The 22,814-nt window shown below is 36.8% G+C and overlaps 2 protein-coding genes across 4 annotated transcripts in view; one reads left to right on the top strand and one right to left on the bottom strand.

Moving 5' to 3' along the window:
• CENPP (centromere protein P) overlaps window positions 1–22,814 on the bottom strand; it is a 113,166-nt gene that overhangs the window by 82,279 nt on the left and 8,073 nt on the right. For all 3 annotated transcript variants that reach the window (XM_072934883.1, XM_072934882.1, XM_032750635.3), the window contains one exon: window positions 19,573–19,669. In XM_072934883.1, the coding sequence (XP_072790984.1) occupies window positions 19,573–19,669 (97 nt within the window). The remainder of the gene's footprint in view (window positions 1–19,572; window positions 19,670–22,814) is intronic.
• Window positions 3,972–17,443, top strand: OGN (osteoglycin). Its single transcript, XM_012572772.5, has 7 exons — window positions 3,972–5,295; window positions 5,922–6,174; window positions 10,972–11,056; window positions 13,062–13,220; window positions 13,742–13,944; window positions 14,518–14,613; window positions 14,917–17,443. The coding sequence occupies exons 2-7, from the start codon at window positions 6,007–6,009 to the stop codon at window positions 15,085–15,087; spliced, it is 882 nt and encodes a 293-aa protein (XP_012428226.1). The 5' UTR covers window positions 3,972–5,295; window positions 5,922–6,006; the 3' UTR covers window positions 15,088–17,443.

The raw sequence follows: 22,814 nt of genomic DNA, 5'->3' as shown, positions 1-22,814 counted from the left end.
AATGTTTTAACTGTTTTGCCCAAAATTTATATTTCTAACAACCTAATTAAGAAGGAAAATAAACAGAACAACTTGTAATTAGTTGTATTAATTCATCGTCTACAGAAAAAAAAATAAATTCCCTTATTCTAAAAGTAGAACACAAGGAAAACAGATAAATATGAAGATAAGCCATGAACACAGAGAGTAAAGCAGATGCTATGAACAACACAAGGAACAGATGCCTGGAACACTGAAGTAAAATATGGATTGGCCAACGATTCTTGGAGCCCTGGCTCAAACGTCCCTGCGGACATAGTAACAGCTCTCAACAAATGATGGTATTATTGTCATAAGGAAGAAATGCCAATTCTGGAAGAAATTCTAAGAAATTGTAATAAATTGCAGTAGGTTGGCTTTTGTTTCAGGATATAGCTGATGTCACATAGCAAAGCTCAGGAGAGCATGTGTTCAACAGAGGGGTCTGTGTAAATAGACAGCACTGCTACTCTGGTTATCATTTGTATTTATTAACCATAGTTTGATTTCTGTTTAATATTATGCATTATTTTTGCAATGTGCTTTATTAATTTAAAAGACAGTAACTGATAAAATGTTGTCTTTTCCAGAAATGCAATAAATAAAGGTAATGTCTTCAGCCTTAAAAAATTCTGATTATAAACCAGAAACATATGGAAGGATGTTCATACAATCACTAGGTCATTTTTCAGTTGTCTTCATCTTGCAGCTGGTGGCCCTAACAGTGACCTAAACCAATTTAATTCACTGAGCCTTGGAAATAGTTGCAACTTTTCATAAAAATCTGGCGGTATTTATGCATAACTATTTCATTTCAGACACTTCTTTGATTCAGTGATTCTGAATATTGAAGAATGTTCCATGTTTTCTCTAGGACATGATGACATTTGTTTTACATTTAATACTAAATGAACCCCCCTCCATCCCCTGAAGGATGCTGGGTTTGAACCGACTTTGCTTTACATGACTCTTCTATAGCACCACCTTCAGTTCTCAAGCCAGTGAAGAAACCAGGAGATTGCTCCTGCTTACATGATACTTTTAGTTCCCAGAATAAATGCAACTCCATCATAATTACTGGCATTAAACTGCCTTAAAACAAAGCAGAAAGGAATGAAGGGGTCTGAGAAGTTTCATATCATACATTTATGCAGCAGCAAAAAGTTAAAAGTAGTTTTAGAGAGTGGAATTAATCCCATATAAATATCAAAAGAAAAGGCCTGTGTTTTAGAAAATAAAACTTATGTAGAGAACCATTCCAAAATGTTATTTCTTTTAGGTTAAAAAAGGAGAAAATACAAACAGAACCATCGAGTTCAGTTCTAACATCACTTAATGTTTTTGCCCTTTAACAGTCAATCTCTCACCGCTTGCAGATTATTATGTACACGTTACCAGGCTGGTGCAGTAACTGTCTTTTCCTTCATAAAACCTTTTCTATTATAATTACTCCCATCCAGAACATCTGGTCAATATTGTGAGGTGTTTAAATCACACTCCACACAAGTTATGCCAAGGAACCTCCAACATGTTACCTTCCACATGAAGCAGAAATATCACACACAAAAGAAAATCCAGCATTGTGCCCAGGTCTATAGATAGCCAAGAATCTTTAAAAGCTTTCCTAATTTGTCCTCATCTCATTTTTTTTTCTACACAGATGTCTGGCCAAGAGAAGACACTGACTGTGAGCATTCTGTGTAAGGGATTCCCAGCACCCACCATAAGCACAGGTCAGCTGAGCCATAATCCACAGTACTTTTTTTCAAGCACATTTATAAATACTAAAACTCAGAAATGGCAGAAGTTGCCAGTATCATCCCTTAGAGATTGTAATACAAGATGAAAGCCAAGGTGTTTAAGCAGCTGCAAAATATACTTCCTCTGTCTAAACATAGAACAAACCTGAGTGATTGAAAAGAATCTCAGCTTTGGTTTATTTCATAAGGAATATCTTGGAGCAACTTTATGGCACTCTCCCTAGTGCTGTCTCATAGCCTTATTAACCCCTGCACCCCTATGTTTTTTCCTCCCCATTTTTCTTTTTTCCAGTGGTCTGCCTCCCATCGCACAACCTCAAGTCTTTATGTAGGCAGTGCCAGCTCCTGCCCCCTTTAATTCTTACAGGCACCTAGAGAAGTCATTTCCAACCTGTCTTGCACAGATGAAAGTCTACCCCACTCCGTATTGACATATAAACTAAATACTAGATTCTTTCCCAGATGCTGAAGATTTAGTCAGCAACATGTATTGTTTGGGTAATTACCCTCATTTCTGTCTTGATCTCCTATGTTTTTTTCTACCTCTGTCATCCACACCCATCCAACTTCTCACTTTTTCACTCCTATTATTTGTTGTCTAACATGACAGAAGAAAACCTTGGGGAACCAATTTTACACCTATTCCGTATGCAACCCTTTTCACCTAAAGCTAAGTTTTCCTGATATCAGAATGCAGAGACCAGAATTCAATCCCATTAATCTGGCTTGGGTTCTATCCACTACAAGAAAAGAAGTCTTGTGGTTCATTTACACCTTCAGCTACACTTCATATCCTCACAAAACGACAGGGAAATGACTACTGTTAAAATTTAAGCCACAATTCCCTGCCAACAAAATTAGGAAAAATAACCTTTTAAAATGCCTAACAATCCAGCTGAAAGTATTTTGTGGGGAAATCAGTCAGAGCAAATGAGATATCATGGGGAAAATAAAAAAAAAACACACCGTGGACACATTATTAAGGTCCTCTTCAAAAACTGGAGCTCAATGAGTTAACAACACAGCAGGCTTAGGTTTCCAGGAAAGAAACCACCTTCCAATTATATCAATCCTTGTAACAAGAGTCCAAGCAAAAGACACTTATACATCCAATTTCCAAGCATTAACAGTGCCCAGAAAGCATTCTCCGCTCGTCAGGGTGTTTCCTGTCAGCTCCCCTACAGCCAATGCATATGAACCACATATTTCATCTCACATGATTTGGATATTGTGGTTATTTCTAGTCACTCTGAGTTGAAGGAAGCAATACTTCCCTTCCTTGTTTGCAGTCACCCGTACCACCTTCATCCTTGTGCTGATCTGAGCATCTGGTACATGTTCAGATAAAAATTGGTTTTATCTGACATTATTTGCTGATATATTTTCTTCTTTCATGACAATGCCAACAAACTATGGAATAAGGTTACTACTTTATTTGGCACTGTGAGCTACTCCTTGACGGCATCATGCCAAAAAATCTACTTAACATCTCCCTCTTTGAATGTATTTGTAAGGAAGTATTCATGAGCTTCTGAGAAGTGCCTCTATTGCAGTGAGTACACACATGACAACCTTTTTGTGATAAGCTAGAACCGAAATCTTGTGACCCTGATGAATAGAGACTTTTCACATTTTGTGCAGAAGCTGTTCCTGAAGTTGTCTAAAAATTCAGAGCCTCTTCTCCTCTTGCAGATCTAAACAAATGTTTCCTTGAATGAAGACTTCCTACATTTTCAAGGCCTCATCTATCCAGTAGTTTTCCCCCATTTTAAAAAGCTGCCATATGGAAGGAAAAAATAAAGCTATTCCTAAGACAGTCTATGTAGCTGTGAAATCTAGGATTTCAGTACTTACAAAATAAATTATCATAACACTATAATAAATAGATTTAATATTTTATATCTTGCTTTCAGCTTTAAAATATTTACTTTTTTTTTTTCTTTCCCTTAGAATAGTTATCCTTTGATTACATTCAAGCACTGAAAACATTTGGATGCCCCAGAGACAGAGGAAATCCTAACATGGATGTTTGGCAGATGGGTGGCAGCTGGAAAGGGTAAGTACAAAGCAGAGCTGTGTCATTACTTCCCAGACATGCACGAAGGCAGGAGGGATGCTAAGATGGTACTGACAGTGCAGTTTAACCATTTCCAAACTCCTGGTGTCATTGTTATAGCAGAGTAGCATCCAATGGGATTCAGGGCCGAATTTCCATTATTATTGAGCCTCTTCCCTCACATGTCCATTTTATCATCACAGCATTATCCTAGAGCAAGCTTCAAGTCCAAACTAACAGATTGTTAAATTTGCATATGAACTAAGCTACAAACATTTTTATAAAATCCAAATGAGTTCAGAAACTGGTGGTATTATAAACCCAAAAAGATTTTAGACAGCAACTGGCTATAGTCATTCTGCGGATTTCCTACAGACATTTGGCTCCTAAACAAGGCAGCATTTAAAAGAAAAATTAACCAAAAGGTCCAGTTTATCATCACTATTACTCTAGGAAAAAAAAAAGAAAAAAAAGGTATAACAATAAAAGAGAAATGTAAATCTGGATACATTCCCACTAGATTTTATTGCTACATACTTTTTAAAGACTTGCGAAAGCTACTCTATAAACTTTCAAAGTTGGTCTGTCTGTCTCTCATTTGTGCTGACTGCCAAAAAATCATAATGAGGAAAAGGATGGGGGAGGAAGAAATGCATTACAAATCCAGAAAACTGCTGCTCATAGTTCAGATGGAAATTCTACACCTGGACAGTGTTCACCGAGTTATCTGTAAAACTGAAACAGAACTTTATTTAAAGAAAGTATTTTTTGTGAAATCCATTTTTCAATAAACTGTCTAATAAGTCAATTAATGAAGGATTTAGACATTGATTGTCTGAAAATCTCAACACAAACACAAGAAATTCCAAAAAATGTTTTTTCCAGAACTCCTCAGACTGAAAAGTTTCCATTTCATAGATAAGTAAAATTTCTCTAAACATGTAATAAAACATTTTACTATTCACAAAATGTGACTAATACAACAGACGTGTGTTTTGGCTCTACCTCTGTCTCAGAAAGCAGCTGCTTTGTCTCTAGGCTGAAGCATTTCACAAAATGGATAACACATGCCTTATTAGAGACCTCCAGTTTGCACAATTAATATTTGATTTACAGAAAAAGCCTTAGCAGATATAAAAAGCACATCATCACAAAGCAGAATGCTGCCATTTTTTCAAGGAGCACCAAAAGTAGGATGAGCTACACAGGCTTAGCATTTGCAAATGTTATGCAGAGTACAACCTCCTGCTCCAGGATATTACCTCTCACTCTGGGAGAGAATGCTGGCAAAGCATTTTTACCCCATGGAAAGCACTTCTCAGACTGTCAAACTTTAAGAGAGTTTTCAGTTCAACAATTTGGATGTAATGAATAACTTGAACCTAAAATACACTGACAAAAGAGTAACTATAGATAAGGATATCTGGTTTTTCAGTGAAGAGCTTGGAATCTGCTAAAAAGGTAGGTGGACTTTTTTCCTAAAAGTAGATTAATTTAGAGCTTAAATAAAACTACAGTAAAGAGGAGAAAAATGCTGTGCAAAGATTTATTTTTTAAAATAGTACATGCATATTTGCAATGTTTCAAAGATCATGCTTGCAGCCTCTTCCACTTTCCTACCTGAAAAGTGCCCAACCTGTATAATATTCTGAGGGTATTAAGTAATCTTCTCTTGTTTAGTCTCACATGTAAAGTAAAAGACAATAAGAGGCTTTTGTTATAGAACATTTAGGTTTGAAAACTCTTATTTAGACAATAAAAATGCATTTGAGGCTCACATATTTTAATAAGTTAATCTATATCTATGCCAAATATTTAATAGTAACAAAATCACCTTGCTTTTAACAAAAATAACAGACTGGGAAACAAACAAATGCAATTAAGAGAATATTTTCTTTATTTGTTATAAAATCTTTATTATTTCCCAGTTTCTTCTCATGTTAAGAATAGGCTTTATAAAGTTAGAGTCTAATTAAAGGATACCAAGAGTTAAAAGTTGTTCCATGTTCCTTATGTATTAGAAACCACTGCCAACAAATACTCTAGGCTTTAAATATTGTTTTGACGGATTGCATTTTCATTTCCAGTCCCAAAGAAAGTGTTCTCCAGAGTCCAGGCACGAGCAGATCTTCACCAGATCACTGAAAACCACATATATCCTTCTGGGCAAGAATGGAAACTTTGCAGGCTACTTTTTTTTTGTTTGTGTTTGTACCTTTGGTTAATCCAGCACCACCTCTAAAGCAAGAATCCCTCCAGTTTTATGAGTATGATACAGCTGTTTCCATGGGAAGCCTCACCCAACAAGATTATGAAATGCAATCCAAGGATATAAAAAAGGTATTTTATTTCTATTTTCATTTTAATATTTTTAACTAAAAAAAGCATTATATGAAAAAGGTGCTCTGTGTATGCATGTGAGTTTATGGAAAAGTCCTAAAATAACAGGGAAACATACAACGAGTTCAGACATAGGGAAAGCCACTCAAACTAAAACCACAAAAAAAAAAAAAAAAATTACTCTTCCTACAGTCTGAGTAAGCCACAGAAGGCAGGCTTGCAAAAATAAGGCTAAAGCATAATTTTAACTCTGCTGTTCTTATGTGCCTGCAATCATGAGTTTCAAGATCCAGATATATTAATTATTAGCTCAACAGTTTTAACTATGTTGTATTAACTCTGTGCATTTGCTTAAGAACAAGTGATTTTTTTTCTTTTTTTAACTATCAAAGTAATAATTGGAACCCCCTCCTTTTTATTGAACATAATCTGCTAGTATAAATCACAGTTCCTCTTCTGACCTGCCAAATGATCAAGTCTCTTGCCTCAGTTTTTCAGAGGTGGGTGGTTTGGGTTTTTTACAGCTCAACAGTTCAGCAGCCCTGAACTTCTATAGAATGTCCAGTGCTGGAGGAGTCACTTATGCATTAACAATTTGAGGGGCTTAATAAAGAGAATATCCCCTACATCTCAGGGCACTCACCAGCATCTCCAAACAGAATGCTTTTGTTGGGTGCTCCACATTCCTGCTTCTGAATTTCAATACAACAGCAGAAGACACAAAGCCATGGGAGAATTAAATGAAGTGCCACAACCTCAGCTGCCAGGGACAGTTACAAACGTCACACCCCCATTCAGACTCAACCAGTACACACCAATAGAGAAGGAGATACAACACCGCTCAGGAAGAAAAAGCAGCAGCAACTGTCCCAAGAGTAGTTGCCAAGGAAAATACCACAGATCCCAACCAAGTGGTAACAGCCCAGTATGAAAAGCTCAAGGAGGTTTTCATTAATATTAGCTGTACTTGTTACAATAACTTAGCCTGATAAGCAAGAAAAATAAACCAGCAAAAGATAGTAAGTAAAAAATTACAGTCCAAATACAAAAAAAAAAATCCCTTTTGTGTACCTTTTTACTATTTCCCAAACCTACTTAAATTACAGCTCTCCACTGTTGATTAAAACAATCAACTACATATTTAGAGCAAATACATGTCTAAGGTATTTTTAAATCTGACATCTACCACAGTGATGAAGTAACACGTTTTCGTAAACCCATAAAAAAGGGACTATATAAATGACTCCTAACTAATTGGCGACAATCCACTCAGAAGTAAGTCTATAAAAAATACTAAACCTGTTAACTTTAACCAGCTAGGCACTGCATCAGATGACACTGATCAGTAAGTTGCTTGCAGAAGATTGCTGCTGCTTCAGTAAAGGAACAAGGAGTATATCTACATGGATATACAACAGATGTGCCACAGACAAATCAAAGTCCTCCTGGCATTGCTGTAAGCTGGAGGTCTCCTGAAGACCAACAGTTCTGCTTAGGATAATTCTAGGAATGTAGTCAGTCATTATGTCCATCAGATCAGGTCTCTATTGACACGTTTTCATTGCAAAATAATAAATGAGTTCCTTATGTGCAACAGCTACATTGACACAAGTGCCACTGTTCCCAGTTTACATCATGGGTGAACAAACAGATCTCCCATTCATTTATTGCACCAATTTTACTCCCCAAATATTCCAAGTGTTAACTGGAACTGAAATGCATGCCAAATGTTTCCTCAAGCATGCCCAGTCAGAAATCTTGCATACAAATTTAACTCCTTACTGTATGCTTGAACACACCATTAGACTTCTACTAAAAACATCAGAAGAAATTTATTACTATGATTATTTGAAACCACAGTCACACCAGTTTTGAATAAAATTTTAGCAATTTAAAGCACAAAATCTTAATTTCCACAAGAGAACAGAACCACTCAATTACATACTGTCTCACATCTGGACTAACTCATTTTGTTGAATATAAACTACCAGACCTTTGTGCTTTAAGACGAATAAATTATTTTGCAGAAATTTGAAGATGGTTAGAGTATTTAGATGTAAACTGTTAATGCATATGTGCAGTACAATGGAAGAGGCAGGTGGAATTTAAGTACATGAGTAGGCCAATATTCCTTCAGTGCATTCTTTACATATGCAAGTAATGAACTTGTGGTTATAATCCAAACAATCTTCTGCTCTGATACTCCATAGTGAGGAATCTTTATGGCTGATCAGCAAATATTTTTTAATTTTAGGAATTTAATGGTATTCTGTAAATTACCAGTTTTAATTTTAATGACATTTGCCACTGTCAGAGATTAGCACTACATTGCATTCTGCTAAGAAGTTCCATCAAAGACTTTGATGGCTCAAGTAGGAGACTGTGCTAGAAACCTTCACCTGGGACAGATAAGCTGTGCCAGCAAATGTTATTAAATGTCCCTCAGGAGCCAAACCAGCTGTAGCCATACAAGTCCACTTATTCCATGAGCAGTACACACTCTGTATTCTGAGCAGTACTCAGAAGTCTCTACTGGCCCAGATACTTCAAGGTCCACATCTTCATGTGTCTAATCAACCTATCTGTGAGACAACTTCTGCAGAAAGCTTCTGGGAGATTTGCTGTTTGCTGGAGTGTAGCTGGTAAACTGACACCCCCAGCTTCCCTCCACCGAGCATTCTGGCCAAACTGCTGCCAGAATCCTACTGAGAACCTTAAACTTCCTGAGTGAGAACCCAAAAACTTCACTAAGACAAACCAAGCTAGCCCAAACCAGAGCCAGAGCCTGGAGAGGCAGACACAGGGAAGAGCCAAGAGACAGATGAGTCATAGGCTAAAAAGGGGTCAAAATGACAGAGGCTGGCCAAGATATTTGTTTCTCAGGTTTTATGTCAAGCCTGAGGGGTTTGTTTTGCAGAATAAAAAAATGCCCACAGTAAAGTATACGCAAGCAACTAAATACCAAATAAAACATAGTACCAGAAGGAGCTTGAAAGCTCTTACCTGCACACTGCACTTGCAGATGAACCACCTGTGTGCCTGAAGGAGGAGAGAGTGGGGGGATTAAGAAAACTAAAAAGGGTTCATTTGTCAGCACTCCCAGTGTGCAAGCAGCTCTTCCACAGAGCACTCCTACCAGAGCTGATCCTTAAGCATGTTTAAAGCAAAATATCTTCCGCATCTCACAATGATCTTTCCTGCATGTGCTTCCAATAGCCACGCAAACCAAAAAACATATTGGCTTGTTCTGTCCTACAAATATTCCCCATTAAAAAAAACCCAAAAAACCCCAAAAAAACCCAAACAAATGATGCAAACCAAAAATAACTACCACAGTCAAACTGAAATCCCTTAATGTTACTGCATGCAAATCACAGTATAAGAAACTGTATCTATACTGTAAATACAGTAATAATAGGTAATTCTCAAAAATTCCTCCAGTATCCAATGAAAACCTGACTGCTATTCCTTGCATCACAAGAGGTCACAATAACACCCTGCAGTTTTATAGGCTGGGGACAGTGTGGCTGGACAGTGCCCAGGCAGAAAGGGACCTGGGGGCACTGGTCAGCAGCCGGCTGAACATGAGCCAGCAGTGTGCCCTGGTGGCCAAGAAGGCCAATGGCTCCTGGCCTAGATCAGGAATGGTGTGACAGCAGGAGCAGGGAGGTCATTCTCCCCCTGCACTCGGCACTGGTGAGGCCACACCTCGTGTGCTGTATCAGCTCTTGCCCCTCAGTTGGAAAGGATGTTGAGATGCTTGAGCACATCCAGAGGAGGCAACAAGGCTGGAGAGGGGCTGGGAACACAAACCCTGTGAGGAACGACTGAGGGAGCTGGGGGTGCTCAGCCTGGAGAAAAGGAGACTCAGGGGTGGCCTTATCACTCTACAACTTCCTCAAAGTTGGCTGTGGTTACGTGGGGTCAGTCTCTTTCTGCAGGCAGCACTGACAGAACCAGAGGACACAGTCTTAGGCTGCACCAAGGGAAATTTAGGTTGGATATTAGAAAAAGGTTTTTTACAGAACGGGTGATAAGGCAGTGGAGTCATCATCCCCAGATGTGTTTAAAAAAGAGTGGATGTGGCACTCGGTGCCATGGTATAGTTGAAGTGTTAGGGCTGGACTCGATCTTGAAGGTCTCTTCCAACCTGGTGATTCTGTGTGAAGAGGTCCTTTCTGTAAGCAGTCTACACCTTAAAACAGACTAACATACAGATCATAGAAACAAATTACTCAATTTCAGCTAATATCTGCAAGGAATATGTTTATAAACTAAGTTGTCCTGCAATTGAAAGATGCAATGACTGTCTCCAGGAGGAATTCAGAATAACTTTAAATGCAAGGACATCTCAGTCATTTTACTGAGATTATTTGGGTACAACAACAAAATACTACTTATACTCACAAGAATCCTATTGAGTTTTTCATTATATGCAAAATCTTGATCTTCAAAACTGTTTGCAAATACCCTCTACCTAGATACTCCTTCCCAACACATAGACTATATTTTCTATTTCTATTTTGTGTCTACTCTCCTTTCCTGAAGAACTTCAGTTTTCTAAGAAGCACTGGCAGCACCGTCCCTTCTTGCCTTTTAAAGTGAATAGTTTACATGTAAAAGTAACAATGCATCACATTAGTCAGCCAACCTATAAAAGCATTTTAAAAATTAAGTACCATAGGTAGGTATATTGTAGGAAGCTCACTTTAAAAGATGTTATTTCAAATGCATGTAATGCTCTGTGGCTTTTTGTCTGCTGTTGTATTTTAAAACAACATTGTTTTTTTCACAAAGGATGGAACAAATGTTTCTCTTGACACTACCCTAATGCTGCAAAGAGATGACAGCCAACTCGATGTCCCACCAACAAAGGACACAAGTAAGTTAACTGATATGAATATTGCGATGTCCAAGATATCCAAAAGAATATATTTTACCATACAAATCTAAAGTGCAAAGAATAACAGAATTATCCTTCTGTTAAGACTACAGAATTAATCTTTTTGCTTATGAATATCTTTCATATCTCCTGTGGAAAACATTGTAACTTCTGATGGAGCAGGCTGAAAAATTTAAAGGAGCCTCAGGGAAAATCTGAATACACAAAGCTCAGCTTGTAAGCATCTCCACAGATTTGTCCAGTCATATTTGCCATTGAGACGTACCCAAGTTAAATAAATTAGACAAGACAACGAAGAAAAACAAAATACATCCCCCAGTAAGTCCCACAGTTTAACCAAGTGATGACGAAACACTATGTGCTTAAATTATTTCAACAGATTTATTTGAACATTTGGCTATTCTCAAAGTTTACATCTGATGATCAGGGAGGTCAATGTTTAAAATACATCAGGAACATTCTTCACTTGCCAAAGCTTCCTACAGGCTCTGGGTACATTGTCCAGGTTTCTCCTAACAAGCCCCAGTGCTCTCTGCACATGAAAAGGGCAAAGCTTTTCTGCCAAACAGAGCAGTGAGAAAAAGAGACACTTATTTTGTGTGTCTGTGATATAAACTTCCAAAAATAACTGATGATTCAGCAAGACCAGTGGACTGTCAATGTCTACCAAAGTGCTAATTCAAGGTTAATTATTGCCAAACAGCACCTGTCAACAAGCCCCCATCCAAAGCTGAGCAAGTCTCCAAGATCATCAGAGCTTCCAGACAGACAAGCATAAAAACTATTGCATTTTTAACAGTGACAACGTTGTTTGACATTTTCCATTTCCTACACAAACATATGAAAACAAGCCACTAAATAAAAAAAAAACAAAACACCAAATAGGGCAGAACTCTGCAGCCTAAAAATTATGATATTCACAAAGCTAAACCTCAAAATCTTCATTCTGTTCTCTGAAGTGCTGCTGTAAGAAAAAGAATTACTGTTACATGCTGGCTTCCCAGTATTGACCAGCTGCTTTTCTAACTCCTCACCGGTTGTATAGGGTCCTGTTTTGCTGCGTAGTGACAACTACCCCATGGAATGACCCTGCTGTCTGCACTGCATTCACTGCAGGGTGGAAGCCAACCAAAACTCTCAAAATATAGGAAACACAGCACAAGACACAGCAGTGGTGATGAAACAGGATTCAAAGCCACATTCATGATATGTATTTGAAAATTGCTGGCAGAAAAGATTAGAGCAACGCAGCAGTTACTGATACTTTACTACTTTCCATAAGGACTAGGACAAGCTAGAAAGGTCTCAAACTACATTACAAAAAGTTTCTCTCTCTACTTAAAACAACAGCTGTGAAAATCTAAGTATAAAACCCATAGAGATTATGCACAGGGCTGTGAGTGACCTGGTCTAGTGGAAGATGTCCCTGTCTGTGGCAAAGGGGTTGAAATGAGATAATCTTTAATGTCCTTTCCAACCTAAACCATATATGAAATATAAACATAATTGCTGGAGCTTTTAGCAAAAGGTTTAGACAAAATAGTAGCTATGAATAACACAGGATATTCTGTGACCTGCCAGAAATGCTCCAATGCACTTACAGTACCAAATGTATGCACTGCCAGGTGTTTCTCCTTGTGGGTTTGGTTCCAGATGTGATATTTAACATGGTCAGAAACTTGCAGTTGTCACATTCACCATACTCTTTGTCAACTACAGATTTAAACTGAATTCAGGTTGATTAATAGCATTTCACATGCCCAGGTAAGAACGGAGATCATACTCGGGGAAATCACACACAATAAAAACAAAAAAAACCCAAAACAGTTGAGAACATAAATCTTCTCAGAACGTGAAGCAAATAGAACTTTTTAAAAACCTAACACAAGAAATCTTAAAAGACACTAGAGAAAACTCTATTTTGAGTAACCAAGCTTAAGTGAGTTGAGTATGCTGTAACTGTGTGCTCTGCCCTTGCTGGCAGACCTGCCCACGTGTTTGCTGTGCGTGTGCCTGAGCGGCTCCGTGTACTGCGAGGAGATCGACATTGAGGCTGTGCCCCCCCTGCCCAAGGAAACCGCTTATCTCTACGCTCGCTTCAACAAGATCAAAAGGATTGCAGCCTCAGACTTTGCTGACATTAGTAAGTGACACCCCAATTTCCATCTCTGCTTTAGAATACAAAATGGAAAGGCACAATGGACACATATTTTGGACCCTGTAAACATCTTAATACTCCCAAAAAATCAGGCAAAAAGCAAATGGCTAAAAATAAAATTCAGCTCTGCATCCAAGCCAGTCTTAAATGACCAGGCAGTACTTTTCCTACAAATGCCCTAGGGACAGGTCTGCCAGCTATCTTACTCCACAGCATGACAAATTCTTTGAATATCTGAAATTATGTTATCTCTAAGACCAAAAGAAGGATCTAGAGTATTTCTTTAAGATAAAAACAAGGATCCAGAGGTTTTGAGTATTTCCCTTTTTTAATTTTTCAATTTAAGACCAGGAAAAAAATCTAGGTGCCAACAGTATTTTCGTTTGTAGATCACAATTTAGATGCTGCAGCCAACAGTATAATATTTAGCATATACAGCCATACACATTTCACATGACATGCAATTATAAAGTTAATACTTTGATTTTAATTTATTTTGTGTAAAGCTACCTTAAGAAGAATTGATTTTAGTGGCAATAGGATAGAAGAAATAGAAGATGGAGCCTTTTCAAAGCTTCTGCTGTTGGAAGAACTTTCTCTTGCTGAAAATCGACTTGTAAAACTTCCTGTTCTACCTCCCAAACTAACAACATTTAATGCAAACCAAAACAGAATCAAGAGCAGAGGAATCAAAGCAAATGCTTTCAAGGTAAGGAAAAACCCAATAATCTAGGTAACCAAAGTAACCAAAATTAGTAACCTAACTATTCAGTCAGCCACAAAATTATTTTTGTGTTTCTGTACTCTAAGAAATAAACTATGATGCAGCAGCTTTTGCTTTGCTTTTAAGGCACTCTGGAATATCAGTCATTTGTGCACTCATTCCCTCATGTCCTCCATATAAAAAAAGAAGTTTCTGTGAAATCTCTCACCTGCTTGCTTTCTCTCTAACATGTAAAGAAAAAATATTCAAAAATTGATGGCTCAATTAGAGTTCTGAGAACTTGAACAGAAATACTAATAAGCAATATACATACAGTAATTTATAGTGGTCTCAACTTTTATAACCAACATGACAACACTGAAATTTCCCAAACATAGAAGGTCTGTTCTATGAATTTCTTGATATAATAGTATTCAACATTCACAGCAAAAGAATGGCTTTTGTTACATCAGTTTACAGGCTATGTGATCAGAAAAAATTACTGATGTCTTGTAACAGGCATGAGTTCCTTAACCTCAAGTAATACCAGCATCAGTAACCTCACTTTCTGTTTAACAGAAGCTGACAAATTTGGCCTACCTCTACTTAGGACACAACGCACTGGAATCTGTCCCCCTGAACTTACCGGAGAGTCTGCGCATTCTTCACCTTCAGGTATTCCCAAAGGATTTCCTTAACATTCTCTTAGGAAACACCCCAGAAGTTATACCTTCAATCAAACGTGCTCTATTTGAAAACAGTTCCTGCTACAGTTTTCCACTGCACCTCTGAATAAAACAATTTACCATATCAATGCGTACGGCCACAACCATCCAGATGTTCAGAAGCTGCTAATTCCCATGCAAGGATTTATTACTGGTTTCTGTACATCAGGGATAGGAAATGGCAAAAAGAAGCTCTAATCTTTTATGAACAATGCAGGTATGCATTTATTTATGAAAATGTTTTGGTTTGCAGTACAACAACATCACCACCATCACGGATGACACGTTCTGCAAGTCCAACAACACGCGCTACATCCGCACGCGGATGGACGAGATAAGGATGGAGGGCAACCCCATCGTCCTGGCCAAGCACGTCAACGCCTTCTCCTGCCTGAGGATGCTGCCCGTGGGAACATACTACTAGCACTGCTTGTGCCACCCTTCATGCCAGAGCCAGGCATGCTAAACTAACAAGGATCACTCTGTTTACAAGTTCATATCCTCTCCCTTACTAATGCTCTTTTCCCTGCATACCCAGGACCTTCTGCTATGTTGCACCGTTCTCCTCTGAAATAACCATTTCAAACCAGTCATTTTAGTAGCTATGGTGTCCCTCATGCTTTCAGAATCTTTTCTGCTAATGAAAGTGTAAAAATATATATATGCACATACATTATCTCAACTTTTATTTCACCACATACTCTTTAGATAAATCACACAAAACTGTTTCTTCTCATTCTTTACCAGCACTCAGAACAAACACCACATTTTACTTTCAAATAAATGCAAGATTTTCTTTGAGCAAACCAAAGAGGAAAAATACTTCTGAATTCTAATCCCACTCTTTTAATCTGGAGTGAAATCTTTTCAGTTGACCTTCGAAAGTGTATTGGATGAAGATGCAGATGAAAAAAAGTTATGTTTAGAAACAGAACTTCTCAAAGCTTAAACTCATTAACATTTCCTTAAAAATTTGATTTGTGGTAAATGAAAATAACTCCTATTTAGGTTTAGTACACCGAGCAACATAGCTGTAACTTTGCAAAGATGTTTTAGATTTCCTTCTACTATTCTGCTTTGAAAATAATATGTTTTATTTTTACACAATGTATTTTTAAGTGAAATATATCTGTTTTGCTGAGCTGTTCTTACAACCCCAGCTTCCTATTTTAAAACAGACTACATACAGCATAACAGACTCAAAAACCTTTGTTATTAACTAATGATGTAGACCAAGCCTTGGTTCCACAGCTTCTCCTGACAGGAAATGTGACAATATAGTTAGGAGCAAAGCTGAATTCATGTGTTTACCTTTAAATAAGTATGATTTCATCTAGATGTCAGACCAAAAAAAGAATCACCCTTCTACAACAATACTGTTAATCATTAGGGAAAAATCAAATCAGACTTTGAAATTACAAAGAAAAGTTGATTCCATCATTAATCTGAAATCAGACATAACTTCAAGCATTTCACTCAACTACGTGAAACTCTGCAGCATATTAAAAACAAAAATTGTCACGTGCAGGCCTCGACACTCAGTTCTCTAAAACTGGCCATCACTGATAAGGATGCCTGAGGATGCTGCCTCACAATGTTTTTAATTCCACAACTGTACATTTCTGACATCCAGTTTCTCCAATACCTCCCACAAGTGTAAAGCCTGCAGACAAATGAATGCCAAAGGTGTGCTAGTTACTATTGTCACATCCACTTTGTACTAATTTTGAAGCTAGTATAGATTCCTAGTTAGTAGAAATAGTAAAGCATCAAATGCATGATGATGTATCCCTACATCTAAAACATTGATTTTACAAGATTTTTTGTACTAGTTTTATTTATCTTATTTAGCTAAGCCTTGATTTGTGCTTGTGCTATGGGGAATCGGTGCCCACAATTCTGAACACATATTTTTGCCCTGAACCTGTTACCCAAGAAAAACAGCAACCCCCAATATTTTCCATTTTAAGTTATTTAGTGTAGCAAGAAGGAAATTACATTATCTTAATTGAAAACTAAACCAAGTACAGCAGCAATACCTGGTTTGCATTTTTCCACATAAATAATAAAACTTTGATGTTCCCAGGTTTTTAGCAAAATGTAAAAAACAACTTCAAAGCATGTAAAAATACATTCCAATGTCAAGCCAAGTATCTATTTGGAAAAAATTAAACCCATCAATTCTCTCATGTCTCTTGTGATAAATGCCTAAGATGGAAAAAACACAGCTGTAAGTGTAATAATGTTACATAAGCAGCAGCCTCTGATCTTATTCTCATCACAAATCATTGCTACTAAAACTACTTTAAATAAATCACCAATAAATAAATACCAGTAAATATCACCAAAAATGTGTATGCACAAGCAAATGTGTATTTTTTGTAATATATGCACACATGTAAACATTCTAAAACCTACCACCACATGATTAATTTTACATTAAAATGTTGTATATATTTTGAAACATACTCATTATCATCAGTAACGCTAATTAATGCTCTTAACACTTTGTGAGCAAACCAAAGTAGACAAGTGGTACCTTCTGAATGTCTCATGTAGGCACCAAGTTCTCTGATGTGTTTTACTTTACTTTCCCCATTCACAGCAAGTTAATCAAAACATGAAGTGAGAAAGGCTTCAGTAGGGAAGACTTCCACCTCCTATTTTTGTGAGCAGTACTAGTATCAAGCTGAATGTAAACCATTTTATTTTTTTTCCTATCATTCATTTCTGTTCTGTATTGCCAATAAAACTTGAATTTTTGTTCTTGTTTATCAGTACCAGCTTCAACAACCTGCTCTTCCAGCCATGCCAACATTTCAGTTGTTCAGCCTCACAGCAGACTAAGGTTAGAAGGTTATTTGTAGATGTAAATCCATTTTACAGACATATTTATTATGACAAATGTAGAATACAGAATACTTAGTGAACACTCCACTTGCTCCTTCAAAACCTATTTTGAATCGACCTCGAATTGCCATTAATCTCAAAACATTCAATATTACTTGAAGTACTCATCCACTTCTACATTATCCCTTTCTTCTCAAGTACCAAAAGAGGAAAAAAAACCAAACTTCCTTTGGTGTTTTTACAACACACTCAGGAAAGTATCAGTAACTATTTCTACATAGAAGCCTTGGCAATTTTCTTTAAAAAAAAAAAAAAAAAAACACAAAACAGGTTAATAGAAAAGCTATAATCCCAAGACTCCCCCCCAACACTTTTCGCTCCAAAACAGGGGAGTCTAGAGAGCAGGTAGGGGGGGAAAAATAAATACAAAGATTACAGACTCATTTTAATGCGTAAGTCTGAGTATTAACAGGATTGACTCTTGAGTTGGTTTTATGCATAGATTAACAACATACGTCTAATTGTTTTCCCACAAATTACTAAAACATTAAATTACAAATATACATTCTCCTTGGAAATCTAGTTATTTTAATTGTCAGATTTGATCTTTCAACCCTTTTATTAATTCTCTTACCTGAGAAAGTTTTCTGTTTCAAGATTAAATGATTAGCAATGCTAAGGAAAGTAAGAAGGTCTGAAATACTCTTCATAAGCACACAGTCAGTCATATTTGGTAAAAATTCTCCCAAATTGGTTTGTCTTTGACCATGGAAATAAAACTACCTTTAGAAAGAACATCTGTAGTACTGTCAAACTTGTAATGCCTTCAATGAATTATCTTCACATATCTTTTAGCAATTAGTAGATAATTTCATTGTTTATACTCAACATCTGAACAAATACTTTTAAAAACTGCTTATATAACAATCAGAAAATTGTCTCCAAAACTATTTCGTATTTTTTTATTATATTTTTAAATGAGAAATATTTACAACAGTTCACCAAATCACTGTCCCAGAAACCACAATCACTGGTGATCTAAGGATCAGAAAGCATCAAGGGAGACTGGAAAAAACAATTGCAGAGCCCTAAAACTCTTGGTGCTCTACTTTTTCTATGGGGGGATTAGAGAAAAGCCCTTAGACAAAAGCCAGCAGGATTAGGTAATGCCAGTTCATTGCTCACCTGAGGACTGGGTTTTATTTTTAGTGCTATCAGAAAATAGAACACTTTTTACCTGTTCTGGTTGATTGGATAATAGAAATTGATTAATTTGGCACAGAACTCAAAGGCCTAAAAGACTGAAAAAATAGGAAATGTTGGAGTTCCCAATTGATACTACAGCTGAAAAGTAAAGATGGTGTTGAGTTTAATGACAGCAAATGCTTGAGGTACATAAAACTCAGCCCAGAAACCACAAACAATTAAGCAGCGAAACATCCTTCTCTAACATAAAGCATCATGTAAGATGTTTTGTGCCTGTAAGACTGTAGTATTTTTACTCCAAGGATTAGTTGTTGATCTTAAAGCCAGCACAAAGCCAAAACAAACAAGCCAAATACTGGTAATTTAAAACTAAGCTCAAATACTGTGTTTCAGTTAGAAGGGAGCAATACTTTATTTCTCACACAACTAGAACACTCCAGAACTGAAAGTGCTGTCATCCAAACACATCCTGACACATCTTCAAGAGAAACACATCTAATCCTTCAAAACCAACATTTATATGCCAAAGACTACAAGTGTTTGCTTTTAATTTCTTCTTTTTCATTTTTTTTAAAATCAAAATAAAATATAATACCAAAGCAAACTGTCTTACTTCTTCACAGAAAGGCACAGTCTAATCTTCTTTCACCCAAGAGGAGCACAGCAATTGTTGCTCAATTGCCCCTTGAACACAGCACAAATTTTTAGCTCATATTCTCTTCACCTCCACATACAAAACTAAGATCCTATATTCTGCTAAAGACAGCCAGTTTCACTTCCAATGCTCTGTCTTACTAAACTCCTTAAACAATAAATATTGTACTAATAAAAAAAAAGGCTTGATAGACACTACCTTGAAATGCAGGAAGGTATGTTTACGATGTTCATACCACTCAGCATAGGTTGAAATGCTTCTGAAAAATGTTAGAAGATCTCCACGTTCTTCAGTGCTATAAAACAAAAATATATTGTTTAACCCACTCATAATCAGATGTATCAATATGATCGCCTAAATTCACACTTTAAAAAATGTATTAGTAGTGTTTGAATATGAAGTAGAAATCACCCAAAATAAGAATTGCAAAGCTGAAAAAAACTGTAATAATTGAAAAAGAGGTTGAAGAACACATTCCTAAACTGGTGTTTCTAGTGTTAGTCTTATGTGTAAAATGTAGGAACGAAGTAGTCACCTGGAAAGTCTTAGTTTGATTTTATTCTTGTTCAACTTCTTTTCTAAATAAATTCTAAGACGTTGCATAGTAAAACCTAAATGGTAAGATTTCCCAAATTGCATCACTAACCTTCAAATATTTCCAAAATCTTTGTCTTCACTAACTAACAATGCATGACATGTTACCTGCTTCTGCCCACATGACATTCAGCTTCTCAAGATTAACCTTGCAGCTTCACTAGGAAAGGAGGCTGATGACACAGGGCATCTAAAGCCAGACTTTTGTCAGACTGCTAAATCTTGATGCGATCTTGTTTTCAGAGCAGAGGGGCTCCAGCCCTTTGAACATCTTCCTCACTCTCCTCTGGACCTGCTCTAACAGGTCCATGTTCCTTCTTATGCTGGGGAGAGAGTGGGAGGGAAAGCTAGATATAAATGTTTATTTTTTGAATTTCTAGTAAGAATCAAGATAGAGAAAGTAGAAGAGACAATATAAGGTGACAAACTGTCAGGCAGCAAAAAACACACAAACAAAACTGTTGGGGAAAAGAGAGAAGAAAAGCTCATAAAGGGTGTGCAATTTTCACTAAACAAATGCAGCCAGAATGCAAAGGATGCAAAACTCCACAAAAACCACATGTCAGAATACCTGAAGTAACATGATTATTTAAACATAAGGGTGAAAGGCTTCATGTCATTGTTGATACAAAGCCACAGACTATTAGCCATGATCAAAATACACCTGGCAAGCACTGTTTTGGAAGCACAAATATTTATTTTGGCTACTAATATAGGATTTTACAAGTTTACAAAACCTTACTGAGGAAGATATCTGCTATTTGAGAATATTTCAGGAAGTTACAGTATTTAAATTCTAATGTAAATTTGACTTCTAAAATCCTTTCTGAGATTAGCTATTCTTTTTGGATTTTCAGAACAGCTGAGAGCAAACTTGAGGCATTCACAGAATGGCTGCAACGGTGGATTACCAAGTCAGTTCAGCCTTCCTAGGGAGAACTGTGCTTCAATTCTGCTCTTTTTAATACACAGGAACAGCAAACCTTAACCAGTTGCACAAAGAAACTGGAAAAAAAATACATTAAGGTCATTCAGATATTGAAAATGTGAAAGCAAAGCCAAACAAATTTTATCCCAGTCTGGAAAGAACAGCATCATTAAAGGAAGTTACCACAGTAGTCACAGCTGCCAACAAAGTCAGGCCAAGATGAAAAAAAAGCTGGCAGCACTGGGAAAAGTGAGTCCTTGGAAGGATACAGACATTGATTTACAATAACCACAACTCTGAATTGTACATGTCAAAGCCTACACATTCTATAGGAACTTGGTAACAACTGCCCACATCCATGCCTGGAGAACAGATTCCACACAAATTGCACTGGGCTTTTGCAATCTCCACTCGTGGAACAGGACAAAGCTTTGTTACAAAACTACACACTTAAAATTATTTTTGAAGAACTTGGCAATTTTATAAAATCCACATTTATGCTATTTAAAATACTATCACAAACACTGTGACCTCGTTTTAGCATGGTTTTTAGTTTTCTTTTTTGCTTCAAAATCATTTTTAGGTGATGCAGCAGATAAAAATTTTCAAGGCTAGATCATTAACAGAAAAAGTTTTTTGTAGAAGTTCAGAGAAACAATTTCAAATGCACTAGGTAGTCAACCAATGTATCTGAGGATGTACTTTTCTCACATAGCACTGGCTAAATTCAAGACAGAAAACTGAACTCAGCATTTAGAAAGGGGGAATCTGTTGACAAAACCAATTGTATGTAAATCCATATTGGTAAAAACTAAGAGACTGCATAAGAGCACCAGTTCAGTGAACTCTCACAGCATCAAATCTACCCATACACACACTAATTCCTAATTAGCCCAAATAAACCTAATTCCTCCTTGCTGAAGTCAACTACACCACATGCTAAAATACCAAGGAAACATGGTATAAAATAACAAAGTAGTAAGAGAGTAGATAGTAAAATTAAAATCTTTTTTTATTTCGAAAGAATTTAGCATTACAAAAATCCACTTGGAGCAGAAAACATCTGTCTCCAATGCCAACATCCGTGTTACAGAGAAGTCATCCAAAACCAGCTAAAAGGATACTCAGGCAGAGAGTAACTGGTTACTCTCTCTGGTTAAAATCATGGGCTGTTCAAATACCCTTTCACTTTCACAAAATATCAACCAAACACAGAAGTAGATGAGAAATTTAACTGTTGTTAAAAGTACCTAAGCCTCCTTTAATGTGTTCCTTTATGTATTTTAAGGGAAAAAATATTTTTTAACACTGCAGAATGCAAGACTTCCTACATTAGCATAGAAAACCAAGGCACGACTCAAAGCTGGGGATAGAATTCCTACTTCCCTTCATTTGCAATAGACTTTGCCCATGCAGCATTTATTATAATGCATATTTCCTAAATCCTGCACTCTGACTTACAGATTCTAACTAGTTAGTAAAAAGTAAGAGCAATTTTCATACTGCTTAAAATCTCTATTTGCCTAAGTAACCCAGGCAAAGGTGAACTCCTCCAACAATTAATGGGGTGTCAAGTCAAAAAAAAGGAAAAAGGACTGCCAACAGTTTTTTAGATGTTGTGATTCTCAACACTAGTAAAGCAGTAAGTGGTCCAAAGGGGACACAGGTGAAATCCAGAAAAGACAACTAAATTTTGTGATTCCATTTGCATACATCTGTTACTGTCACAAAAAAATTAAGAAATTATATAAAAATATATCCACTTTTTAAAAATGTACAATTCTTATTCAGAGATTTATCATTTATAAATTGCAGCAGTACCTGCAGACTGCTGAATTTTGCTTTATTGAAAAAGATACTGCTCAAGTGTTCCAGCATTCCCCTATTTTCTTCCAAAGCAGGAACTGAATGCCAGATT

Source organism: Taeniopygia guttata, chromosome 12 (genome assembly GCF_048771995.1).
Source record: "Taeniopygia guttata chromosome 12, bTaeGut7.mat, whole genome shotgun sequence".
Classification (NCBI taxonomy): Eukaryota; Metazoa; Chordata; class Aves; order Passeriformes; family Estrildidae; genus Taeniopygia; species Taeniopygia guttata.
The sequence above is the reverse complement of the archived record's forward strand: the minus strand, read 5'-3'. Positions and strand labels throughout refer to the sequence as shown.